Source organism: Mauremys reevesii, linkage group 4 (assembly GCF_016161935.1).
Source record: "Mauremys reevesii isolate NIE-2019 linkage group 4, ASM1616193v1, whole genome shotgun sequence".
Taxonomy (NCBI): domain Eukaryota; kingdom Metazoa; phylum Chordata; order Testudines; family Geoemydidae; genus Mauremys; species Mauremys reevesii.
Window position 1 is genome coordinate 55,777,107 of NC_052626.1, and position 25,667 is coordinate 55,802,773.

Consider the following 25,667-nt stretch of genomic DNA (forward strand, 5'->3'; position numbering starts at 1 on the left):
CATAATATCCAAAACCAAACATTTTTTTAAATTTCTAGTTGTGTATGTTAACTGAAATTCTTCTTCGAGTGATTGCTCATGACAATTCCAAGTAGGTTTGTTCGCGCCGCATGCACAATTGTCGAAAGATTTTTCCCTAGTGGTACCCATCAGGTCAGCTGTGGAGCCCCCTGGAGTGGCGCCTTCATGGCTGTGTACATAGGTCCCTGCCAACCCACTGCCTCTTCAGTTCCTTCTTACCGCCAGTGGCAGTGGTTGGAGCAGCTCTCTCTTGCATTAGCAAGAGATTCCCTAGTGGACTCTCCCTTTCTCTCTGTAAATAGTTTTAAAGTTATAGTTCGTGATAAGTAGTTAGTTAAGTTTTAGTTGGGGGTTACCCCACACACACACTGCTTTGTTCCCGTCCCAGGGACTGGGGCATGCCTCAGTCTCAGGACTTCAAGCCGTGCAGGTCCTGCCTGAAGCCCATACCAAAGGAGACCCACCCAATTACTATCTAAAGTGTCTCAGAGAGGGACACCAGTCTGACAGGTGTAAAATCTGCAAGGGTTTTAAGCCCAGAACTAAGGAGTGGGACTTTTGCTTAAAGCTTCTTCTAATGGAGTCGGCTCTTCAACCCCAACTGCCCCAGGTAGCATCCGAACCAGTGCCAGGTGCTTCAGCGTGCCGGACTTGGTATGAGAAGCCCCAGCACCAAGGAAGGGCTCATCTAAAGGGCTATGGCACTGCCATTCCCTGGCACCGAGGACCAGCTCTAGTGCAAGGCACTGCTCACAGTCACTGGTGCTACACAAGGAAAAAAAGATCTGCACCTCCCTGGTCAGATTCGGACTTCTCCTCGGAGTCGGAGGTGGACTCCTATGCTTCCAGGCAGAGCTGGCACCGCTCCCGGCACTGCCCTAGGCAAGATGAAGGGTAGCCAATGCCTGTAATGTCCTCCACAGTGGCAGGGACCAACACAGTGGCCCTTCTGGACACCATCGGCCTATCGCCAAGTCTAGGGTCCGGGTTCCAGGTCCCTGCGGGTGGTGTTGGAGGCATTAATCCCACCATCAGCCACGTCTGTAGCCCAGGAGCCTCTCTGGGGTAGGAATGCACAAGCCCAGGCTAATGAGGACGTCCGCACTGAAGCAGCTGTGGCGCTGGGTGCTAGTGTCATTTCCTGCACCTCTCAAGGGTGCAAGGGGATCCCCTTGAGCCGGAGGTGCAAGGGGATCCCCTTGAGCCGGAGGGGCAAGAGGACCCCGTTCCTCCAAGGACGTTGTCCTTGTCCTCCTTGGATGAAGTGGTAGCAGGCACCTCCACCACTCTTCCTGCTATGGACACCAGGGCCCATCAAGACCTGCTCAGGAGGGTGGCCCAGAACCTGAACTTGCACGCAGAGGAGGTCTCTGAGGATACGGATCCCTGAAGGGCCCTTGAGGATGGCTCTGCCTCTCATCAAAACCATCCAGAATACCACCAAGGCTCTGTGGCACACATCCACCTCTGTCCCACCGACAGCCAAGGGTGCAGAACGCGAATACTTTGTGCCTTCTAAGGGATATGAGCACCTCTGGTGGTGGAGGCAGCGAACCACAAAGAGCGCCAGGGGCAACTGGGGCCTACCCCCAAATCCAAGGACGCTAAGAAGCTGGACCTCTTCAGTCGGAAAGTCTACTCCACCATGGGGTCCAGCTTCACTTAGCGAATCAGCATGCAGTCCTGAGCCCCTATGCTTATAATTCCTGGAGCTCTCTGGCCAAATTCCAGGAATTACTCCCAGCTGACTGCTGCTCTGAGTTTGGAGCAGTTCTGGAGGAGGGAAAGGTGGTCGCCAGGATCTCTCTTCTGGCCGCCTTGGACTGAGCTGACTCGGCCACCCACGCTATGAGCATGGCCATAGCTATGAGATGCAGCTCTTGGCCTCAGGTCTCAGGGCTCCTGCATGAGGTCCAGAACACAATTCAGGACCTGCACCTTGACTGCTCCAGTGTCTTTGCTGAACAGACAGACTCAAGACTGCATAACCTTAAGGACTTGTGGGTGACCCTCAAGTCTTTGGGGCTGCACACACCAGCCCCACAAAGAAAGGCATTTAAGCCTGAGACTGCCCAGCGATTCTACCCTGCCCCTCCTAAACAGGACTACAGTAGGAAGTGGGGCAGAAGGAGGTGCTTATCTCAGTCCTCCTCCAGCCAAGGGAAGGGCTCGGCTAAGCAGACCTCGGGCTCAGAGCCAAACTTTTGAAGGTGTGCCCCAAGACGCACCTGTTCAATACCTGGATCTTTCCCCTCCCTTGTGAACTGTCTGTCCCATTTCTACCATGTCTGGGCTCAAATAACATCAGACCATTTGGGTCCTGAGCACAGAAGAATTGCAGTGTTCTCTCCAATTCTGTTTCCTCCTGCCCTCCCTGTACCTCTTCAGGGACACGTCTTCCGAGCAAATTCTAGAGCAGGAGGTGCAAACGCTCCTACAGCTGGGGACGATAAAGGAGGTTCCTCTGGAGTTTAGGGGCAGAGGATTCTATTCCCGCTACTTCTTAATCCCCAAGACCAAACGTGGGCTCAGGCCCATTTTAGACCTGTGAAACCTCAACAAATTCACAAAAAACCTGAAGTTCCGCATGGTCTCCCTGGCCTCCATCATTACCTCTCTGGATCCGGGTACTGATACGCGCCCTTAACTTGAAGGGCTTCCACGTACTTCCACATCTCTATAATCCCTTCCCACAGACAATTTCTGCTATTTGTGGTCAGTGGCACGCAGGGGTGAAAGTAATTTACAGGACTTACCGGTACTGCGGGAGCCCTGAGGGGTGTGGCCTCATCCGGAAGGGGCGTGGCCTCTCAAGATTTAAAGGCCCTGGGGAACCAGCTGTGGCTGGGAGACCCAGAACCTTTAAATCAACCATGGGCTCCCAGCTGCAGAGGTGGCTGGGAGCCCCCTGGGGCTCAGGGGCAAATTAAAGGGCCCTGGGCTCTGGCCGCCAGAGGGAACTCCGAGCTTTGCGGGGCTCGGGCAGGGATTTAAAGGGCCCAGAGCTCCTGCCTCTGAGGGAAGCCCGGAGCCCTTTGAATCCCGGCCACAGCTCTGGTGGCCGGGCTGGGGCCAGGATTTGAAGGGCTCTGGGCTGCCCACAGTGGTGGGGAGCTCTGAGCCCTTTAAATCTCAGCTGCGGCCAGGATTCAAAGGGCTCAGGGCAGCCCAGAGCCCTTTCAGTCCCCGCCGTGGAAGTCGATGCGGTTGAGTACGGCGTACTGGCTCTTGCCGTTACGCCGTATGGGACCATACCGGCTTACTTTCACCTCTGGCGGCACACATTATCAATTCATGGTCCTCTCCTTGGGCCTATCGGCGGTGCCTCAGGTGTTCACCAAATGCACGGCAGTTGCGGCGGCCTTCCTTCGAAAGTGTCAGGTGCAAGTTGTCCCATATCTAGACCACTGGCTCATCAAGGTCTGGTCCCAAACCCAGGTGGAGGAACCTGTGAGCCTGGTACGTACAACGTTCCTCAATCTCTGTCTCATCCTCAATGTGGCAAAATCAACTCTGGGTCCCACTCAAACAATAGAATTCATTGGGGCCCTCCTGGACTCCACCCAGGCCAGGCCTTCCTGTCTGAATCTCGTTTTCTAGCCACGGAGACCATCATAAAAGGTTTCCACTGGTTCCCCACCATGATTGGTAGAAACTGCCTAAAATTACTCAGGCATATGGCAGTGTGCACTTTATGCAACATGCAACGCAGCACGCAAGGCTGCAGCCTCCATCCCCCTCCATGTGTGGCTGGCCCAAGCGTACAGCCCAAACCTGGACCATCAGGACAGTCTGGTCATGCTTTCTCCTCGGGCTCTCGAGTCCCTCCGGTGGTGGCTCGATTCACAGTCAGTCTGTGTGGGAGTACCTTTTTCCAAACCTCTCCGACTAGGCGTCATCAGCTGTATCTTCCTGAGGTAGGGATCTCACGACATGAAGCAACAGGAAGTGCCAGCAGGTCTGCCCTTTCTTGAATCACAGCCCTGGCTCGATCACGTATGCCTTTATCCTCTCACGAATGGGGCGCCTACTGTATGTGTGCCTGCAATTCCCTCTCATCCACAAGTTCCTCCTCAAGGTCCAACAGGACAAGGCTTTGCTGATTCTCATAGTGCCAGCGTGGCACTGCCAACATTGGTTCTCCAGGCTGTTGAACCTCTTGGTGGACATGCCCATGACATTGCCCCTGATTCCAGACTTTATCACACAGGACCACGGCCACCTTCAGCAACCCAACCTGCAGTCTCGGCACCTCACTGCTTGGAAAATCCATGGCTAAACCCACTAGAGCACCAGTGCTCTGATTCGATTAGGCAAGTTCTTCTTGGCAGTAGAAAGCCACTTATCTAGTCAAGTGGAAAAGGTTCTGTATTTGGTCTGCACAGAAGGGCACCCCTCCGCTGCAGTCCTCAATCCCTTTTATACTGGACTACTTACTCTACTTAAAGCAGCATGGGCTGGCAGTCTCATCAATCCAGGTGCAGCTGGCAGCTATTTCCGCTTTCCACCTACACGCAGCAGGGCAGTTCGTATTTGCTAACCCCATGGTTGGATGCTTCCTTAAAGGGCTAAACAGACTGTACCCCTAAGTGTGGCAACTGGTGCCCCTTGGGACCTTAACATGGTCCTCTCAAGGCTCATGAGGCCTCCTTTTGAACCTCTAGCAATATGTTCTCTGCTTTATCTCTGTTGTAAAGTGGAGTTTTTCGTGGCTATAACGTCAGCCAGAAGAGTGTCTGAGCTCAAAGCTTTAATGTCTGAGCCTCCTTTATACAGTATTTTATAAGGACAAGGTACAATTGTGGCCACACCCAGCCGTTGTCCCTAAGGTTGTTTCACTATTTCATGTAAATCAGGACATCATTTTACCAGCGTTCTTCCCAAAGCCACATATTAATGACCGGGAATGCAGGCTCCATTCCCTGAATGTTAGACCAGCGCTGGCTTTTTATATTGAGTGGACAAAGCCATTCAGGAAGTCGACACAACTCTTCATTGCCATTGCTGAGAGAATGAAAGGACTGCCGGTCTCATCCCAATGAATCTCTTTTTGGATTACGGCCTGTATCAACATGTGCTACGACCTGACAAAGATACCAGCCCCAGCATCGATGGTGCGCTCCATGAGAATGCAAGTTTCATCTGCAGCGTTTCTGGAGCAGGTCCCCATTCAGGATGTCTTCAGGGAGGTGACATGGTCGTCTCTTTGTACCTTTACGTTGCAGTACGCCATCATGCAGCAGGCTAGAGACGATGGTAGAGCTATGCTACAGTCTGCAACTCGGTGAACTCCGACCCTTCCTCCAGGGGACTGCTTGGGAGTCACCTACTTGGAATTGACATGAGCAATCACTCGAGGAAAAAATGGTTCCCTACCTTTCGTAACTGTTGTTTGAGATGTGTTGCTCATATCTGTTCTAAGAGCCATCCGCCTCTCTATGTCGGAGTATCTGGCAAGAAGGAACTGAAGAGGTGGTGGGTTGGCAGTAGGGTGACCAGATGTCCTGATTTTATAGGGACAGTCCCGATTTTGGGTTCTTTTTCTTATATAGGCTCCTATTATCCCCCACCCCCTGTCCCGATTTTTCACATTTGCTGTCTGGTCACCCTAGTTGGCAGGGACATATGTACCCAGCCATGAAGGCGCCACTCCAGGGAGCTCCACAGCTGACCCGACGGTTACTGCTAGGGAAAAACCTTCCGATGATCATGCACATGGTGCGCACACCTACTTGGAATGGACATGAGCAACACATCTTGAAGAACAACAGTTACGAAAGATAGAGAACCATTTTTTATAAGCTTTGTTCAGGCTGGGATTTCAGGGTTTATATCTGCATTGTTGTTGCCCATTAATAGTTACATTTGACATGCTAGTTATTCCCTGCTATCTTTTGTTTCAAATGTAATTTCAGAAGTATCTTATACTGCTAATGAAGGATGCTACTTTGCCATCAGACCTCACAGACCTTTTATCCAGTTAGAACTCAAGACATTTTATAAATTTCTGATGTGCCATATTAAAACAAATTTTGTTGCCAGTTTAATGGGTATACAGCAGATAGGTTACAGATCCGATACTCTGTGTGAAACTAGTAGCTTTTAATCTAGTGCCAAGAGGAGTATAGTGGTACTCTCGGATAACCTTTTCTATTTCATTCACAAACTGTAGTTTGGTTCTTCTCTTCTTACCAAGGGCATCCAGTCCTTGTAGGTGTAATTTGTATGTTCATAATTGATGTAAACTGATCTTTGACTTTAGCGTCACCCTAGGGAGTTTTAGAAAAGACTTTGTAAGACTGCTACCCCTTTTCAGCTGTTTGTGATAGCTCTTGTGAGACTAAGTAGAGACTTCCAGTTCTGTTTACCACTATGCCAATTAAACCTTTGACAGTTGTTTAAAAATCTCATGTCATAGTTTAATTGACTCAGTGGTGGTAATTCTGAAAGATCTTGGAATCTTGTCTACGGAAGCCAGTGGTAGCACCCAGTAGGAATTTGTTCCTAAAATTCCCAAGTGTAGATTGAGTTCTAGGGCACATGAACATGTGAAGTGTTAGAGATTTTAGGGACTAATAGCTCCAATGGCATGAAAGTTAGAGCAATCTCTGCTTTATTTGCAAAAGATACTGGAAAATTAACCTTTTGGTTGTTGCAGTGCAATTTAAAAATATAGATTTGCTTTTGTTACTTAACTGTACTCAAAAATAAAACACTGTAAAACTTTAGTGCCTACAAGTCCACTCAATCCTACTTCTTGTTCAGCCAATTGCTAAGACAAGTTTGTTTCCATTTACAGGGTCCTACCCCAAATTTCCCCCCTCCCCCGTTTCCCCACATAATGCACTTTCACAATAAAGAGATTGCACTACAGTACTTGTATAAGGTAAACTGAAAAAAATACAATTTATTTTGTTTATCTTTATTACAAATATTTGCACTGTAACAAAAATTAAGTGAATACTATACATTTTGTATTCTGTGTTGTAATTGAAATCAATTTATTATTATAATATATTTGAAAATGTAGAAAAATATCCAAAAATATTTTATAATGAATTTAAATTTTGTGTTCTATTATTGTTTAACAGTATGATTAAAACTGCGATTAATCACAATTTCTTTTTAATCATTTGACAGCCCTAGTTTATTCCTTTGATGTTTGGATGAGAAATTTTCATCATTTTAGTGAAGGGGTTGTTAATGTACTGTACCATCTTTATTTGTGTTGGGAATTTTAATTTTGGAATCTTGCACTAATTGGTCTTTATCAGTTGTATAAATGGATTTCACAGTAGTTGATCAAAATGTCTATGGTTTGAATGTTGTCATAGTTCAATATACTTGATTAGATTATACAATTAAGCATAAGGTTAAATGTGAAGATGGTGTTACTGTAACTTGGAGAGCTCTTGGACAAAGGAAAGTTCTATATCTCTGTAAATTGTATTTGGGGATATAGTAAAAGTACAAATTAGTAACATTGGAAGTAGCAGTACTTCTGTTAATGTACAAAGGAAAGTACTAAACTTTAGTTCTGAAACCTCTCTAGGTACTGTATTCTGATGGTTTGTGAACTTCAGTTTTCTTACATTAAATTTGAAGTTGGCCTGGTGGAAGAGAGCAGAAATGTAATATTTTGTCAGACAAGATTGTGGCATTGCACACTGTTTTTTCCCTTATTCACAGGGAAGCCCTAATATCCTTGATTTCCTTCAGAAGGAGCAGTTTATATGCTGTCAAGGGAGCAGTGACCAGGGAAAGTATGAAGCAAATGGATTTTAAATGTATAAGCAGACACTTTAAGATCTTGTCTTTACAACTGAAATTCTCTTAATCTAGATCTGAGACCAATTATTAGACTTGCAGTAATACTGCACTGTGAAGAATTAAGTTTGAGACTCATACTTGGTTATCTGGCTGCTTCTGGGAATATAAGAATGAGTGAGTGTATGGCAGTGCTTCTTTGATGCTTTTTGGGATGTCTCTGGTGAAGGAGATGCTGCTAATTGATAATGGTGCTAAAATGGCTCCCATCGGTGTCATTACACAAACCACAGCAAATGTTTACTTTAGCTACCAATTTTTAGCGACGAAAGACACAGGTTCAGTGAACAACTTGTATTTCATTTGTCACCCCTAGGCTAAAATGTTCTTGTGTACTTTTGTTTCATTTTCCAGTTTGTTCAGCCCCATTTGCGCAACTTTATGTATTTGATCATTAGATATTTACATCATAATGCTTATTTTATTTATTTGAATTACAAGTTAAAGCAAGAAAGCCCAACAGTGACTTCTGGTGTGTTAAGTTTTTTAAAAGATCAGCATGGAATATCAGAAATTCCTAATGTGTTAAATTTGAACAGTTTGTGAAATAAAACATTCTCCCACATCCCAAAAAGATTTGATTATAAATAGTACTCTTGTACAGATATCCTTTTGTAAATTTCTAGTTCAATTCTTATAGTTCATATAACATCACTCAGGTGGCATAACTATGCAAACTTGATTTCTGAAACCCTCTATAAGCCAAACATATGGTCCTCATTTCTTGCAAAATAGTGGATTGCTTTTTTATAAAGTGCATAAATGATTGTGCAAAGGGGATGATCACACAGGTTCCTGGGTAAACCCACGTGCTCTCTTTAATTTCTTTAAACACAACAAGTTGCAAATTGGAGGTCACAAACTAGCATTTCCATTTTTTAAAAACAAAATAACCAAGTTGGCAGAGACTTCTGAAGAAATAATATAGCACACTTTTTAAAAATCAATTTTTAGATTTCTCTGCTTTACAGTATTTCAAAAGAGCTATGTAAACTGGAAATAAATTTCATCATGTATCAAACAGAAAAGATGATGTTGGGAGCAAATGGTCCTAAAATAAGTCTCTTTAAAATGCCACTTCGGTACAAGAAGTAGTTTTAGGTGTTCATAAAAATTACATAGTTCAATCAGCAGAAATATCTATTGTCAGTTAAGATTTTCTTTATTCATAGGACCCTGTAGTATATATGATTCTTTTATTATTTATTTCTTTATTTATTGCTTATAGAACATAACTTATGTTTTCACCAGTTCCATATAGTTTGTAAAGCAAGCCGGGGGAAAAAAACAGGTTTCTTAGATTAGGAGCAGGCCCTAAGCTGATTTCAGTGGGAGCAGGATCAAGCCCTTTCTCATTTGTTTACTTTTCTGTACAACTGATAGTGGAAACCTGACTCACTTCATAATTAGTCTTCAGTCAGAAGCTGATGCTTCCTAGATATAGTTAGACCATTAAATATATGGTTTCTAAATCCGTTTGTATCTTTATTGAAGGCTAATGTTGGTTGGTAAGATTTCTTTCCTAGTGTCTCTGATCACCAGATATTTACCACAACAAGAAATTATATCAAAAGCACCCAAGGAAAAGGAGAGGCATACAAAACAATTTTTTAAAGTTAGATTTAAAATAAAAGCATGTTAAAAGTTAGTTTAATATTGGGCAGATTTCCAGGTTCTAGCGTCTGCTCTCTTTTCAGTTGACTGTTAGGAAAGCAGAAAGCACTTAACAGACATTTATTTTTATTTATTAATGTGGTTGTGGTATTTCAAATAAGATTGGGTGCTCAGCCATTTTGTGTTTATGGAAAAACTAATTTCTTCATGTTGCATCTCTTTCAGTAATAGTTATGCAAGAGTGCGAGCTGTGGTGATGACCCGGGATGACTCAAGTGGTGGATGGTTACCACTTGGAGGGGGTGGACTAAGCTGTGTTACAGTCTTCAAAGCCATTCATCAAGAAGAGAACAGTTGTGCTGATTTTCTTATCCACGGAGAACGACTCAGGGATAAAACGGTAACAAATTACATTATGAATACAACATATGTATAACTTGATAGAGCCTAAAAGTAACACCTACATGTTGTTGGTCTACAGAATAATTAAACTTCTTAGCCATAGTTGTTTCCACATTTTGTTGCGTATTTTACACTGTCTAAATATTCATATGCCTAAAAGAGCAAGTACCATATTTTATTTTTTGACTCTTTAAATTTTCTTCCTGTATCTCTAATATTAAGTGTTGCCTTTCAGAAGTTCAAAAATACACTTTTTGGCAAACAATTAGTTTTTTTCCCCTCTGTCTTTCTGAGGAAGCTTCAAACTAAGCTTTTTCTGTTTGTGCATTGGCAAAATCAGTGAAGTCAGCAAAGTGCAGAAAAGTACAAGCATGCAACATTCTTGAAGTTTATTTAAAAAAAAAAAGTCCAGAAAGAATTCCATGTTGCACTATAAACATTTTATTCTGGGTCAAATTTTTCACCTAGAGTAAGGCAGTTTCTATAATTATTGCTTGAAAATAACCTGTCTGGACTCTGATAAAATAAATACTAGAAAACATTGCATTGCTTGAAAACCACACAGTCTGAACTGCAGGGCTATGAACTCTTTAAAAGAGTTTCATCTCTTACATGTATGAAGTGTGCAGTTTCCTTTTAGGATAAAAGATCTGTGTTGCTAATTCTCACATGTGAGTACCTGCTCCTCCAGTACTGATCAATTTTCTGCCTTTATCTCTTCGGTTAGGAAGGAGGTCCTATGATGCTGTCACCGTCCCCATGGCAAGTGGTGGTTGGTTCCCAAACCCTGTTGAAAGCCTTTGACCCTCTTCCTCCTCCCACTGTCTAGCACCCAGCAGTCTCAGAAGCTGAGGGTATTAGTGATCCCACATTGTTTAGATTTTTCTCACAAACCTTTTTTCCTAGCCCTAACCAGCCTCTGACTAGACCTCCATAAACTCTAAGATTCTAATAAGGTGCTAAATTCCATCAAAGTAGCACTGTCTCTTTTTCCCCCCTGCACAATGCAACCTGTGACATGCTTAGGCTGTCAGCCAGATCCCTCTCTGCAACACGCTCTTTTGATTGGATAAAAGGGGGTGACATGACCAGAAAGGGAAAAGCTGTTAAAAGGAGTTTCTTGGTGAGCTTTGACTTCGGAAGAGCTGGTGGATCACGCAAGTCATCAGTGGAAGAGGGCAAACTTTCCCCATCATCCTTGGACTTGGGGGGAGAGATAGCTCAGTGGTTTGAGCATTGGGCTGCTCAACCCAGGGTTGTGAGTTCAATCCTTGAGGGGGCCACTTAGGGATCTGGGGCAAGAATTGGTCCTGCTAGTGAAGGCAGGGGGCTGGACTCAATGACCGTTTAAGGTCCCTTCCAGTTCTAGGAGATTGGTATATCTCCAATTATTAAATCAGGGGTTGGACTAGATGACCTCCTGAGGTCCCTTCCAACCCTGAGATTCTATGACTAGTTCAGCGTAAAGGAAAAGGTACCAGTATTTGAAGTTGACAAACTTGGTGAATCTTATTCACTCACCTGTAACAAATAAAGAGCCTTCAACCCATTGCCTATCTCATCTAAAGAAGCTGTTAAGAATGTGTAGGAAGATCGGAGCAGTTGTTCCAAATCTTAGATTCTCTGCTAAAGATTGTGAAATCAATGATCCACTCAGAAGGGAAAATCCATTTTCAAAGTTAATCCAGCCATACTATATTCATGTAGACAAGTCAGTTAAGTTATCGTCAGACTGCAGGAATGACTCTTCTTTTCCTTATCTCAATCAGTACTTCTCTCAACACAAAACATTTCCATTGAAGTGACTGGAGCTGGGAGCATCCCCGAAGAGTTGTTTGCAAACCAGATAATGGAGAGCTTGCTAAAATGATCTTTGAATCCTTTTCTCCTGCTTTGCAAGCAGCCATAGCCTTCATAGTCTCTGCTTCAACAGTCCTTTTTATCCTCTGCTCCCAGTTTCATGAGCCAGAGAGGCTACCATTTGAGACAGCTTCTCCTCCAAAGTCCTGACATCTCAAAACTTGTTCCTCACATAGGAGGTCTGAAACTTTTCTCTTCCTTTGCTGGTACTATGTCCAGCAGCTATGCTTTCTAAACTGGGACAATTCCTCATGGAATCCCAAGACACATCCTCTCTGACCTTCTTTCTCATTACTCTGGTTCTAGAGCACAAAGAGGTCTTTTAGTTCCTGTTTGGGAATTTAGTGGGAGGGATATAAAAAGGAAATATTCGCTCAGTACTGCTTTGGGTTTTGTTGTTGTTTTCTGGAGTTTCATGTTGTATGAACACAGATTTTTAGACCAGATGGTATCATTATGATCATATAATTGAATTTCCTGCATAATACAGGTCATTTCCTGTAACATACCCAACATCATGTGGTTGGACCAAAGCATGTGTTTTAGAAAGCCATCTAATACTGAATTCAGTACACCACATCCCTTGGAAATCTGTTTCAGTGGTTAATTATTCTGTATTCAAACTGAAAATAAAGTGCAAATTTATTATTTACTCAAACATCAAACTACAACTTTTAGAACTTGTTAAGCCCATTGCAAAAGTAGAAAATGGGCAGATTTACTAAGCTGATGTGAGGTGAGGGGTTGGAAATTAAATTAGTTTTTGTTGTTGTTGTTGTTGGGGGTTTTCTGGACCAAATTTTTTGGTTCCTGCCTCATGTGATCTATTTGATATCTAGTTCACTGAGAAGATAGTGAGGTTTTGCATTTGGCATGAGCATGCTCTGGTCCTGGAGGGCAGACCCATTATCTAGTTTTCTGGAATCTCATACACATTCAGAACAATCAACTTTTGGTGTGTGTGTATACCCCAATTTCAATACTATATTTTTTTTTCTGTACCACTGACATACACCTGACTACACCTGTACTTAGATGTTACTTAAGTTCTAGGGAAGGTGCCTCTTTAAATGAATACCAGTAGAGTATTCTACCAATAGAAGATAACTAGAATGCAGGCAAGAAGTTTGTTTCCAGTGCAGTCTGAGCAAACAATGTGAGAAACTCCTGTAAAATACAGATACCAATACAGCTTGGAAAAGGAGTTGCTGTGTAGCTAATTATGGGGATAGATGTTTGGTAAGAGAGTAAAAGGAAGCTGTACATTTGTATTGTCCCTGACTTCAAAGGAAAGCTGCTGTAATCAAAAGCTAATGTAGTGACTCAACAGGAAAGATCTGATACCTCAGGTGATTTAGGATAACTGTTAGGATAAAAGAAACGACCCCATATCCAGCTAGTAGCTAGGGTAGGTGGGGACATCCTCAGACAATGATATTTCATCAGAGGGACTATAGCAAGCTGTAAGACAGCCTTTTAAGGTATGTCTACACTGCAATGTAAGCCCAGGGTTAGTGGGGCTTGAGTCAGCTGACTCTCGTTAGGTGACTCTGGGCTTGAGCATCTCAGTTGTATTTTAACCATATTTTAAGACTTTTTTTCTAATGTGTGCTTGAACCTAGTGCTCTGGTGTCCATATTGCAATGCACAGACCCAAGTCAAAGTAATAATATCCCAGAGTCCTTAGTGCCCCCGGAAATGTGACCAATCTCGCCCTGGGACTGGGAAACTTGACTGCCCTCCCTACACTTTACCAGGAAACAGCTTGTTTGGGAAAAGTCTCGATCAGTTTGCTCTCCATTGCAAAGCCACGAGGCTCTTTGATAGTGTGCTTTTAGATCAGTGATCAGAAGAGAATGAGTTAATGCTGACTTGAGCTGCTGCTCTTTGCAAAGGGGCGGTGGTGGGGGTGGGGGCTTCTGTTTTCAATAGGTTGGATTTTAGATTGTTGGGATAGAGAGGACTGAGGAAGTATCCCCATACAATTGTGGGATACTTCCAGCTGACTCCCAGGATCCCAGTCAAGTGGGGCGGCCTCAATACTGCAAAGCAACAGGGCTCAGACCCTGGGTAGTGGCTTTAGTTGAGCTGCAGGATCCTGGGTTAGTGTAATTACAGTGGAGATGCAGGGGGTAGGCTTCAGCCCGGGCTCGAGCACAGGCTTACTTGCAGTGTAGTCAAGGAACAAATGGATGATGCTAAGAGCTGTTAGATTAACATCCTTCCTACATTGGTAAAATTTGTGTAGTTGCTAGTTTGAACGATCTTATTGTAAATTCTATGTTCAAGCATGTAAGTCTTGGCCTGTTCTCTTCTCTTTTCTGCAAATGGACAGGAAGTGTGTGCTTTTTTTAAAATCTCAACTCTGTTCAGATTTGGTTGTGTTATCCCTATCAAGTTGTTTGCTAGTGCTCTGGAAGGAAACAGAACTGTGTCCTTAAGCCAAGAAAGTTGGACACCACAACTGTTAAAGTCAAAGGAATGGAGAAAGTTTCTGTCTTCCTCCACAATAGAGCCTGTAGAGACCACTATGACACAAAGTGTGAGCCGCTGCCACCCCTCCCGCAGCTCCCCCTCCTCCAGCTGCCTCAGCACTCTGCGAGGGAGGGGCTGTGCGCACAGCAGCCCGGCAGCGTGTTTTGCCTCCACGTGGAGCCAGCGTCTGGCCAGCATGGGCATGGTAAGGGAACAAGGGGAGGATTGGATGGGTCGGGAGTTCTGGGGGTCTTGTCAGGGGACGGGGAGTGGTTGGATGGGGCGTGGGAGTCCCAGGCGTCTGTCTGGGGGTGGGGGTGTGGATAAGGGTTGGGGCAGTCAGGGGACAGGTAGGGGGTAAGGTCCTAGGGGGGCAGTTAGGGTGGGGGGGCCCTCAGGAGGGGGCAGTCAGGGCACAAAGAACAGGGAGGCTTAGGTAGGGGGTGGGGTTCTGGGGGGCAGTTAGAGGCAGGGGTCCCAGGAGAGGGCAGTCAGGGGACAAGAAGCAAGGGGGTGTTGGGGTTTCTGACTGGGCAGTCAGGGTGGGAAATGAGAGGGAGTTGATGGGGGCTAGGGCAGGGCTCTCCCCTCTTCTTTGATTGTTGAAATATGGTAACCCTAGGTGAGCGGGGAGTCGGGGGGCGCATAGGTGCTGGCGCCCACATACATCCATTGCAGCCTGCAGGAGCCCCCGGGGGAGTGCCAGGCCGCAGCCTGGGCAGGAGGGGTGGGGGGGCGCGGCCGCTCCCCGCTAGCGGTGCTGCCGCCGCCTTTGCAGGGCTGCTGCCCCCCTGCACCGTGCCAGCTCCTCCATGGCTGGGGCTTGCTGCTGCTGCAAGCGGGACGCTCTGGCTCTCCGGTGCCTCCGGAAGGCAGCTCTTCCCTGCCGAGCTGCTGCAGCGGCCCAAGCCCGGCAAAGCCAGTGAGTGGACTTGGGGCGGGGGCCACCGGAGTGGGATGGGGAGGGCTCACGGAGGGGGAGGGGGGCTGTGCACCCTCCAGGGGAGTTCAGGGGGTGGGGGGAACCTGGTCTGGGGAGCAGCCCCTGGGCATGGCTGGCCCCTGGGGGTCTATAAAGGCTTGTTGGGATTTGCCCCTCAATGAACCGATGTGCAAGGGGGCGCAAGGTGGAAGTTTTGTCTAGGGCACAAAATATCCATGCACCGGCCCTGCCCCAGGGGTTGCGTGCACCCCAGGTTAAGAACCACTGCACTAAACTGATAAGATCTGCATTTTAATTTAATTTTAACAACTAATTTGGCTTTTTGTTTAATTATGGTGCTTTTTTGTTATGGCTTGCACATTTCTCCAGTTCTTCCTTGTAGTGGAACCCAGTAAAAAAATAAAAAGAGGAGGCTGGCTTAATTTGGTTCACCCATCAGAAGTGACAGATGGAATAGGTTACATTTTCTGGGAAAAAAAACATTTTTTGATTAATTTGAGAGATGCAGGGATGCATTTGTATAAAGGAGGCACACTATACCTCAGTATATAAATCCAGCACTTTAGGAGACTCCATCCTGTTTTTCAGTCTCTTCTGACTATAAGTTGGAAAGATATTAACAGGCATACTTGTGCCAGAATGCTAATCAAATTCAAAAGCAGCTAAACCATAAGCTTGCATGCTAAAATACATAGAACTGTTTCTTCTTCTTTGAGTAGTGTCCCTATGGGTGCTCCACGCTAGGTGTATGTGTGCCCCTGCGCCTCTAATTGGAGGTTTTTACTAGCAGTGTCCGTTGAGCTCACGCATGTGCTCTCCCTCCCTTGTGGTCTGCCTCAAGGCTATCTAGCACTCAACCGCCTTTGGCCTCCAACAGAGCGAGCAATCATCCCTTCCTTATCTGCGCCATTAGCATAAGTAAGTAGTTTTTGTTTCTTTTGTTTTCCTTAATAGTTAGTGTGACAACTGGGAATGTTCTTGATGTGTTCTTTGAATACTGAGTGGGGAGTATTGACCTGGGAAGGTTGCAGGGGAGTTTTGCTGGGACTGTCTGCATTGGGGATCGGAGACTTGCCTTGAGGGAAGATACCTGAGCACGTAACATGAGAACTCAGGAAGGGAGTTGGAGGCCAGGTGACACCTCTGCCCCAGAAACAGGACAAAGGCTGGGGGAGGAGCTGGGGGAAGGGGGAGTGAGAGGGCTGGAAGGAGTTTCAGTTTGGAGCTGGCTGGGGAAATGGAGGGGAGCCAGATGGGGCCTCCCAACTGGGCTCTGACCTCCCTGCCCTCCTCTTCCTCCCCCCCCCCCCCCGCAAGATGGACCTGACTGAGGGGATCCTGTTGTCTGTACCTGCAAGACCTGTTTTGGACTGTGTTCCTGTCATCTAAATAAACCTTCTGTTTTACTGGCTGGCTGAGAGTCATGGTGAATTGCAGGAAGCCGGGGTGTAGGGCCTTGTCTCCCCCACACTCCGTGACAGCTAGTGTTTCCTTTTTTTATATACTCCTTTGGGATTAAAGGAAAAATTAGAGAGAGAGAGAAAGAAAAAGAACTTTCTTTCCTGCACTGTCTGGGAGCATCCCCACCACCTACCCCCAGGCATTTAGTAGACTCTTAAGTTTTTTTCGGTTTAAAGGACAAAGGGGAGGAAGAAGAGGAGTGAAGAAGACCTTTTTCTGCATTCCCCACTGCTAGCCCCCTGCTCAGGGGCATGCCTGGTTCTCCCTGCTCCAGAGGCACCTCTCCTGTAAGGAGTCGATTCCTGTAATGGCCAGACACTAACACTGTGTCTGGTGCTTGGGAGAGCCTCACAGAAGTGCTTCACCTGCCACAGCTAAAACAGCTGTCTCGCAGGAACTGGCAGCTGAAGTTAAAACTCCTCCTTATGGAGAAGGTACTTCAGTCTCCAGGAGACTCTGGTGCTGACCCTGGATCATCCGTGGAGTTTTTAACTTGAAAGGGGATAGAGCAGACTCTTCCTGTAAAGGCTCATAAAAAGGGCTCTGAATAGTTGGCCAGCCAGAGGGGCTCCCCAGGGCCTCGGTCACCTCGGTACCGACAGCAACAACAACACTGAAGCCTGGTACCCAGAAGGGGGCCTCTGCTATGAGCTCTGTGGCACCGGCTGCACGACCTGGAGAAGGTGATGGTAGGGGAAGAACTGCAATCCTCATTACTCGGTACCAGGGCCCCAGTACTGAGCAAATCCTGGCACCCAGAATCGTTCTTGGCATAAGGCCATGTACCGTCAATACCCCAGACAGCATCGCCCTTACCCAGTGGCCGGAAGGAGTTCATTTCCCTGGTCCCTCATCGTGGCCCCCATTCCAACCCTGCCGTGTCCCCTTCCATGTGGACCCTTCTCATGAGAGTCTACTTCATCAGGAAATATATCATTTGTTATACCTAGGGGCCATTGAACCAGTCCCAGTGCAACTCAGGAGCAAGGGGTTTTACTCTTATTTCCTGATTCCCCAGGAGAACAGAGGTTGGAGGCCCATTCTAGATCTAAGGGCATTAAACAAATATGGGAAGGCACAGATGTTCAAGATGGTCACACTAGCAGCCGTTGTTCCAGCTCTAGAGCAGGGAGATTGATTTCCAGCCCTCGACCTATAAGATGTCTACTTCCATATCTCAGTACAACCATCATACAGGAGATTTCCTACGGTTTACCTTCGGGGCAGGATCATTATCAGTACAGACTGCTCCACCCAAGGTATTCTTCAAGGTTCTCTTCATTGTAGCTGCACACTAACCCTGGTACAGTGACTGGAGTTTATCAGCACCAACCTTGATGCAGTACAAGCGAGAGCATTCCTCCCACTACACAGATTCACCACCCTGGGATGGATGCCTCCCTTATAGGCTGGGGAGCTCACCTACACAACCACAAGGTTCAGGGCAAATGGTCTTCCACAGAAGTGACCTTCCATATCACTCTGCAAGGAAGCACTCAAACTTTGGAATTGATCCATCCATCACAATGTGCTCATCTCAGCTGTCTATCTACCAGCAATACAGAACTTGACAGCCAACAGTCTGTTGGAATTTTTGTCACAAACATGAGTGGTTACTGAATTCAGAAGTGCTTCAAGATACATTTGCCCTTTGGGGAACCCTGACTACAGATCTCTTCGCTACTTACTGGAACAAGAAATGTCCTCATTACTGCTCCAAGGCCGGCCTGGGGAAACATTCACTGGGAGAATCCTCCCATGGGACGGGGCCCTCTTGTGTGCCTTTTCCCAGTTCCCTCTTCTATCTAAGGTCTCGTTGAAAAGTCAACAAGACAAAGCGAGAGTTATTCTGATTGCCCTTCCTGGTCATGACAAGTCTGGCTCCCTAACCTGACACAGATGGCAATATGCCCTCCTGTTCCTCTTTGGCCCATTCCTCACCTGCTTTCTCTCAAAACAGTGGGCTGATCCTTCACCCTAGCCTGCGGGTCCTCCGCCTCCAGGCTTGGCTCCTTCTTAGTTCCAAAGCTTAGGGCTTGGCTACACTTGCAAGTTGCAGCGCTGGTAGAGGCTTTCCAGCGCTGCAATTAGTAACCGTCCACACCTGCAAGGCACATCCAGCGCTGCAACTCCCTGGCTGCAGCGCTGGCTGTACACCTGGCCAGGTTGGGGTGTAGCAATTGCAGCGCTGGTGATCCAGCGCTGCTCATCAAGTATGGACACACACCAGCGCTTTTATTGGCCTCCAGGGAATAAGGAGATATCCCAGAAAACTTTTAACTAAATTACTCTGTTTTGTTATGCAGCCTCTCTTTGTTTTGTTGTGAACTCCGATCGGAGCTCCGTTGAACTGCTTATCTAAAAAACAAACACTGATCACAGCAAACAGGAGCTATCTGTACCTGGCTGTGAACGATCAAATGAGAGGCAGGGAGTGAATGTTTGCTTGACAGAGAAACAGCGTTGGAGGCAGGCTGTTTGCAATTAAGACCAAGGGTTCGTGAACATTTTGTGATTTTTCAATCCAGGAAGCTAAACTGTTGGCTCCAAAAATCCACTCTCTCTCTCTTCCCCGCTCCCTGTCACAGTACACCACCCTCCACCCCCCTCTTTTGAAAAGCACGTTGTTGCCACTTGAATGCTGGGATAGCTGCCCATAATGCAGCACTCCCAACAGCGCTGCAAATGTTGCAAATGTGGCCACACACCAGCGCTGGTAGCTGTGAGTGTGGCCACACACCAGCACTGCTCCTACACAGCTGGACGACCAGCGCTGCAAACTGTAAGTGTAGCCAAGCCCTTAGAGGCAGAATGCTCTGAGCGGAATGACATGTTGCTACACAGCCAAAAGTTGACAACTTGACATATTTACTTACAAAATGGAAACTATTCCGAGTTGTCATTCTAAACACATAGACCCAACCTCATCTTCCCTCCTTTTGATTTTACACTACATTTTAGACCTCAAGAGGTCAAAACTCTCACTCAGCTCCCTTAAGGTACATCTTGCAGTGAAAACGGCTTTTCACTGCTAGGTAGACAGATTCTCAGTGTTTGCTCACCTGCTGACATGTAGATTCCTTAAGGGCATTGGGAATCTCTTCCTGCATGTGACACCACCTGCTCCAACCTGGGATCTGAATCTAGTTCTCAGGGCTTTGACTAGACCTCCCTTTGAGTTCATGGCAACTTGCGCTCTCTTACACCTGTCCATGAAGACAGCATTTCTAATTGCCATCACCTCAGCTAGGCACATAGGAGAAATAGTGGCCCTGATGGCACACCCATCATTCACGGCCTTTTTTTAAAGACAAAGTAACTCTAAGGCCATCTCCCAATTTTCTCCCTACTTTTTCTGCACTTTCCATATAAATCAACAGATTCATCTCCCTGTTGTTTTTTTCCTTAGAACCACATTGTGACAATGATTCTGCATATGCTAGATGTTAGAAGGACACTAGCACTCTACTTGGACAGGACTAAGGACTTTAGGAAATCCCCCAAATTCTTCCTTTCATCCACAGAAAGATCTAAAAGCTCTGTGATATCGGCTCAAAGACTATCCAAATGGGTCTCTGGTTGCATTAATCACTGTTATCAAGGGCTCAATCTGCTTCCATCCAGAGTCTATATGCACTCCACAAGGTCAATTTCTATCTTCGTCACGTTCCCTAAAGATATCCCTATCTCAGTAATCTGTAGAGCAATAACTTGGGCCTCTACCCATACTTTTGCAGAACATTATGTGGCCCCCAATGCTGTCTTCGACTCCACAGTACTCTCTGTAGTAACAGACTCCATTCCAAAGTCCCAGCCTCCAGTGGTGGGTACTGCTCAGGAGTCACCTACAGTGGAGCAACCATAGGGACACGAAGAAGAGGAAGTCTCTCACTTTGTGCAGTAACGATGGTTCTTCAAGATGTGTCCCCCTATGGGTGCTCCACAACCTGCCCTCCTCCCCTCTACTTCAGAGTTCTCTATAGGGATCTGCGGTGGAGAAGGAAGTGAGGAGGGGGGGTTCGCCAGCACAGTGCTAGATAGCCTCGAGGCAGAGCACAAGGGAGGGAGAGCACATGCACAGGCTTAACAGACACTGCTAGCAAAAATCTCCAGTTAAAGGTACAGGGGTGCACATACACCTAGAGTGGAGCACCCATAGGGGGTCACATTTCGAAGAACCATTGTTACTGCACAAGATGAGTAACTTCCTCTTATTACAGTTTGTTTAATTATGCTAAAATGAATTTTTTTTAAGCAGGATATTGGATTGTGTGTCCAAAGTTTGATTTATCTTGTTACTCTTACTAGATAAATTACATGGTTTTTTGTTATCATTTCATACTAAATGTTCTTCAGAAAATAAATGCTTCTATTTCTTCTAATAACAAGGAGCAAACACACAACTGTGGGAAAACAGTATTACAAATAGGAAATGTGTTTTTCTTTTACAGGGTTTATTGTAAATGGCTAGTAAGCATATCTGTCGACACTAGTGTGAGAGAGAACTTTGAGTGAGTCTTCAGCATTCTGCTACAGGGTGGAGCAATTTAGATGAGTTTGAGGCTTTTGTGAACCTAATTTGAAAATTAGTTCTATTGCAACTTGAGAATAAAGTGTATAATAAAACTTTTTTAAAACCACCATTTATAATTTTTAAAAATGCTACTATAGTGGGATATCTTACTTGACTGCTACAAAACCACTAAAGAGAAAAAAACAAAATATTGAAAAGTAAGGCCCTAATCTTCCAAATGCTAAGGCAGATAATGCTACTTACTTGAATAGATCAATTGACTTCAATGAGACTAAGCATGTGCTTAAAGTTAAGCATGTGCATAAGTGTTTTCAGCATCATAAACTATGATTGTATTTTTGAGAGCTTTTCAAAACAAAATTGCCTTGGTGTTAACAATGAAAAGTTATTTAGTCTTCCAATACATTAACAGTTAGTCTGAAGTTTTTCTTTCATAGTCCAAAATTTTCAAAAATAGAAGGCTAATGTTAGGCTCCTATCCCGGAGTTAGACACCTAAAGATAGGATATTCATGTGCTTTTAAAAGCACAAGTCCCATTGACTATATGCTGCAAACCCTGAAGGAGTATGGCTTGGTCACAGTATTTCAGCTTTCTTGACTGCTAGAAGTTCAAGATATTGGCATATGTTGTCAGTTTCAAACATAGCACAAGCCACTTGCTTACCTGTTTCCTCTTTTGAGTTAATGTTATCATAGTAAACATTTTAATGAGGCAATGGACTTGTCTTTCTCAGCAAACCTGGGCATTTTATTTAAATGTGAAGGTAAAAAAAAAACTACATAAATTCTAAAAAGCTGGTACCAATTAAGAAATTTAAATAAACAAGTAAAAAAAATCCCAAATTAAGAGAATAAAATGGGAAGAAAGTGAAGAACTAGAACCATATACATAGAAATCACGGATATTTATCTATCCTGACTGACAGGAAGGGAAGTAGCCCAACCCCTGAAGGCCCAGCCAATTTTTATTCTGCTTCTGCAGCTGTCAGAAGACAGATTTGGTGCACCAGCTGCAGAGCCAAATCAGCTAAAGCAACAAAATGAATTTCTAAACTAATGGTAGCTGTGCTTCTAGAGGAGTCCTTCCCAGGAACAAGGGTGCCCCCTATTCTCTCTCCATAAATTCAGTCCCTAGTATACTCTGCTCACTGTCACATGGCAGGTAAACTCATAAGAGCAAGTCACAAGTCTGTGGTAACTTGTCTTCACCCCTCAGGGTCTGGATGGACTCAGAGGTTTGTGTCTTGTGGGATCAGGAACTGGGTCCCTCCCTAGGTTTCACCCTGGGATTTGTCTGTCCCCTCCCCATTGCAGAATAAAGCATACATTGTCTCAGACAAGATGTTGCCTCCAGCAGATGGTATAAGTCTTTTGTCTCCCTCTGCTTCCCCGCTCCCCAGCAAGCCCTTCTGCCCTTCGAGTGGTTGTGGCTAATTTGCCTTTGAAGAACCAGAGCAAGTCTTGCTCTAAGATGCCTAAACTGATGTTCACAGCTTCACCACCAAACACAGAGTAGATTTCCAACTTCCAAAATGACCGTAGAGGGAGCGCTACTCTGAGCACCCAGAGTAGGCGTCAGTAATGTATGAGAGGGGAATCAAATGGCTTAAACCTCCCACTTTGGGCACAGTCTGTGTGCCTTGTTTTAAGCCCCTCCACAGTCTGCCTAAACTCTTAGGCTATATTTTTTTCTTGGGTGGAACAGTAGAATCTTCCTTTATGACCTTACCACCCAGTGGGGCTTTTCTCACAAATACAAATCTGCAGGCAAGGAGTCAGCCATTTTTTAACCCTGTCTGGAGGGATACTCTAAAGGGGAAGCAAAACAGAGTGGCACCATAAGGGGAATGTTTGTCTCCACAGGACAAGAGAAGGCTATGCCCAAAATGCAGAGTCATGAGGGGGTGCCTTTCCTCAAGGGTTTAATTTTTCTGTCTAGAAAATTTTCAAACCTCAGATCTCCTTCTCGTGAGCCCAGAGAAGGAGGCTTGCTTCAGGAGTTGCTGTTTCCCTCCACTCCTCCACAAAAACATCTCTCTCCTCCTTCAACACAATCCATGTGAAAAGCAAATGGAAATACTTTCCTTCTATCTGGACTTTCTTCTACAGCAACTTTTTTGCATTTTCTGCAGAGTTGAAGGAGGTTAAAACAAAGTATGGATTCCAAAAGGGGTCCTCCCATTTCATGTGCCCCAAGAAGAGGATTTAGCACCCTGTCATCTTCCTCCTTATAATCTCAATCTGCAGAAGGCCTTAGTCCTCTAAACAGAAGGACATAGACAGGCACAGGATTTCTCCTTCCCCTGTCCTCCCTTGGAGACTCCCATAGGTGGCTTCAGTCTTCAAACCATAAGTCTTTCTTTACATGGGGTTGTATAAATGCACTATAGACAATTACACCCCACCCAAAGAAGTCTCATGAATTGGGAGCATCTTGAAATCAGTTGGGCTACTCAAGGACTAAGGTGCTCAGCATGAATAAGGGTGTCTGACTCTCTAGTCCTTAGAAATTATTAACTGGTTATAGCAAGGTCTAATGCACATTTTAAACAAGACTGTAGTTGCATAATCCTACGAAGTATGCCCTGCCAATTGCGGCAGTTACTAGTGCAACACAGCAGAAGGTATCCTAGCATTGGTTATAGCCACATTTGACCAAGGTGACCTCACTCTGGCAAACCTAAGTATTTTTCTGTTGCATATAATTATAGCCCATGATTGTAGGTAGATTGCTGTAATAGCATAGTGGGTCACCATTTATTCTCTTACATGTGCCTACACAGTTTCCCAAAAAAGTAAAACCTCTCTGCTTTTCTTGCTTTCTTTCCCACATTTTAGTGATTTTTGAAAATAGATAGAAGGCTTCATTTATCCTATTGATTTCAGTCAGACTACTCCATACAAGTAAAATTACATGCGTATATGTTTGCAGGGTTGAGCCCTTTGTGATATATTATGGGACAGTATCTACTTACGTATAATGATATACTTTGGCTTCCAGTTGTGCTTCTAACAATTAGATTGTGTAACTTGCTTAATTAGCTTCCTGATGGAAGCCAATTGTGTGTCTTTGGTAATTGCCATTCTCAAAACTTTGCTTAAATTGGCAAAGGTGTTCAAAGCAGAATGGAGGCGGGGGGAAGGATAGCTCAGTGGTTTGAGCATTGGCCTGCTAAACCCAGCGTTATGAGCTCAATCCTTGAGGGAGCCACTTTGGGTTCTGGGGCAAAATCAGTACTTGGCCCTGCTAGCAAAGGCAGGGGGCTGGACTCAATAACCTTTCAGGGTCCCTTCCAGTTCTATGGGATAGGTATATCTCCATATAAGTAAGCTTTCAGTTCTGAGGCATACTATAAAAAAGGAGCTGTACACCAAATAACATGTCTTTTTATACTTACAGAAATTTTTTTCTGTGTAGTGGTACAGGTATCTTGAATGTTAATCTTGTGTTAAATAAATTTAACTGTTTGAAAGTGTAAATTTGTAACTTGTATTTCAGGCTAGACTTGCTTACCCAGGTCAAAAATTGACTTGAACACCTTTGCCAATTTAAGCAAAGACACACAAAATGAATATTGTTTTTTATAATGATAGAAAGGAAAACCACATCCCTTTGTTACTGTACTTAAGAATGTATTAATCTCTGCTAATATTCTGCTTCTAGGGTCTAAACCTTGTTACTTTGAGACTGTATATACTCCTTATATAAAATGGTTCTGACTTGCACTACACAGAAGTAATATTCTGTTTGTATTTTTAAAAGGTATAATAGCTTTATTTTTGTAACCTTTTAGTGTTTTGTCCATTGAGTGTTCTCATGAAGTCTATAGGTTCTCTGCTGTAACTGTTATGAGATTATGGCATTCAAACCAATGAAATGTTAATTCAGGGTGAAAATCTAAGATAGTTGGGATGCATGATAATTTAGCAAGCAATAATTCCTTTTCACAGCACACTTACACGTGTACACTTGCATGTTGTCTCTTGAATATATATGCACACATTCTACTAGGGAAAAATAGTAAGTATTATGTGATGCAGAATTAGAGGCTGATAATAGCTGATGGTAGTAAAATGACATTTTTCTGGCCGGAATCATGGAAACAATTATGTACATCTTATGTGAAAGTATAAATATTTAGCTTTTGGTATGGTAGGTTGTTAAACCATCCTTTTAAAACAAAAAAGTTTTATACAGAAAATTCAAATTAATCTATCTTTTTTTTTTTAAATTGATTATACCAAATAGATGCAAAATTATATGTATGATATGGCAAATGGGACCTAACTTCTGAGAGTGAGGTCCTTGGATTATGGTATATGAAATTGAGAATTTTGCATCGGCTTCAACTGAGTATTCAAGTGGAGGGTTTTTATTCAGTATCAAAAGGAATAATCAAAACAGTACCCCCTGTTAAACCCAGTTTTTTGGACTATGCCCACATCTTCATATTTTAGTATACCGCAGATTTTTGTTGTTTTTTGGTTTTTTAAATTGACATACATAACACAGGGTTAGGAGTAGGCAG

At 44.6% G+C, this 25,667-nt stretch overlaps 1 protein-coding gene across 1 annotated transcript in view; it reads left to right on the forward strand.

Annotated features, from left to right (window-relative positions):
• Window positions 1–25,667, forward strand: part of SPRED1 (sprouty related EVH1 domain containing 1) — a 112,377-nt gene that overhangs the window by 45,710 nt on the left and 41,000 nt on the right. The window contains exon 2 of the mRNA XM_039537951.1: window positions 9,688–9,862. Coding sequence (XP_039393885.1) covers window positions 9,688–9,862 — 175 coding nt within the window. The remainder of the gene's footprint in view (window positions 1–9,687; window positions 9,863–25,667) is intronic.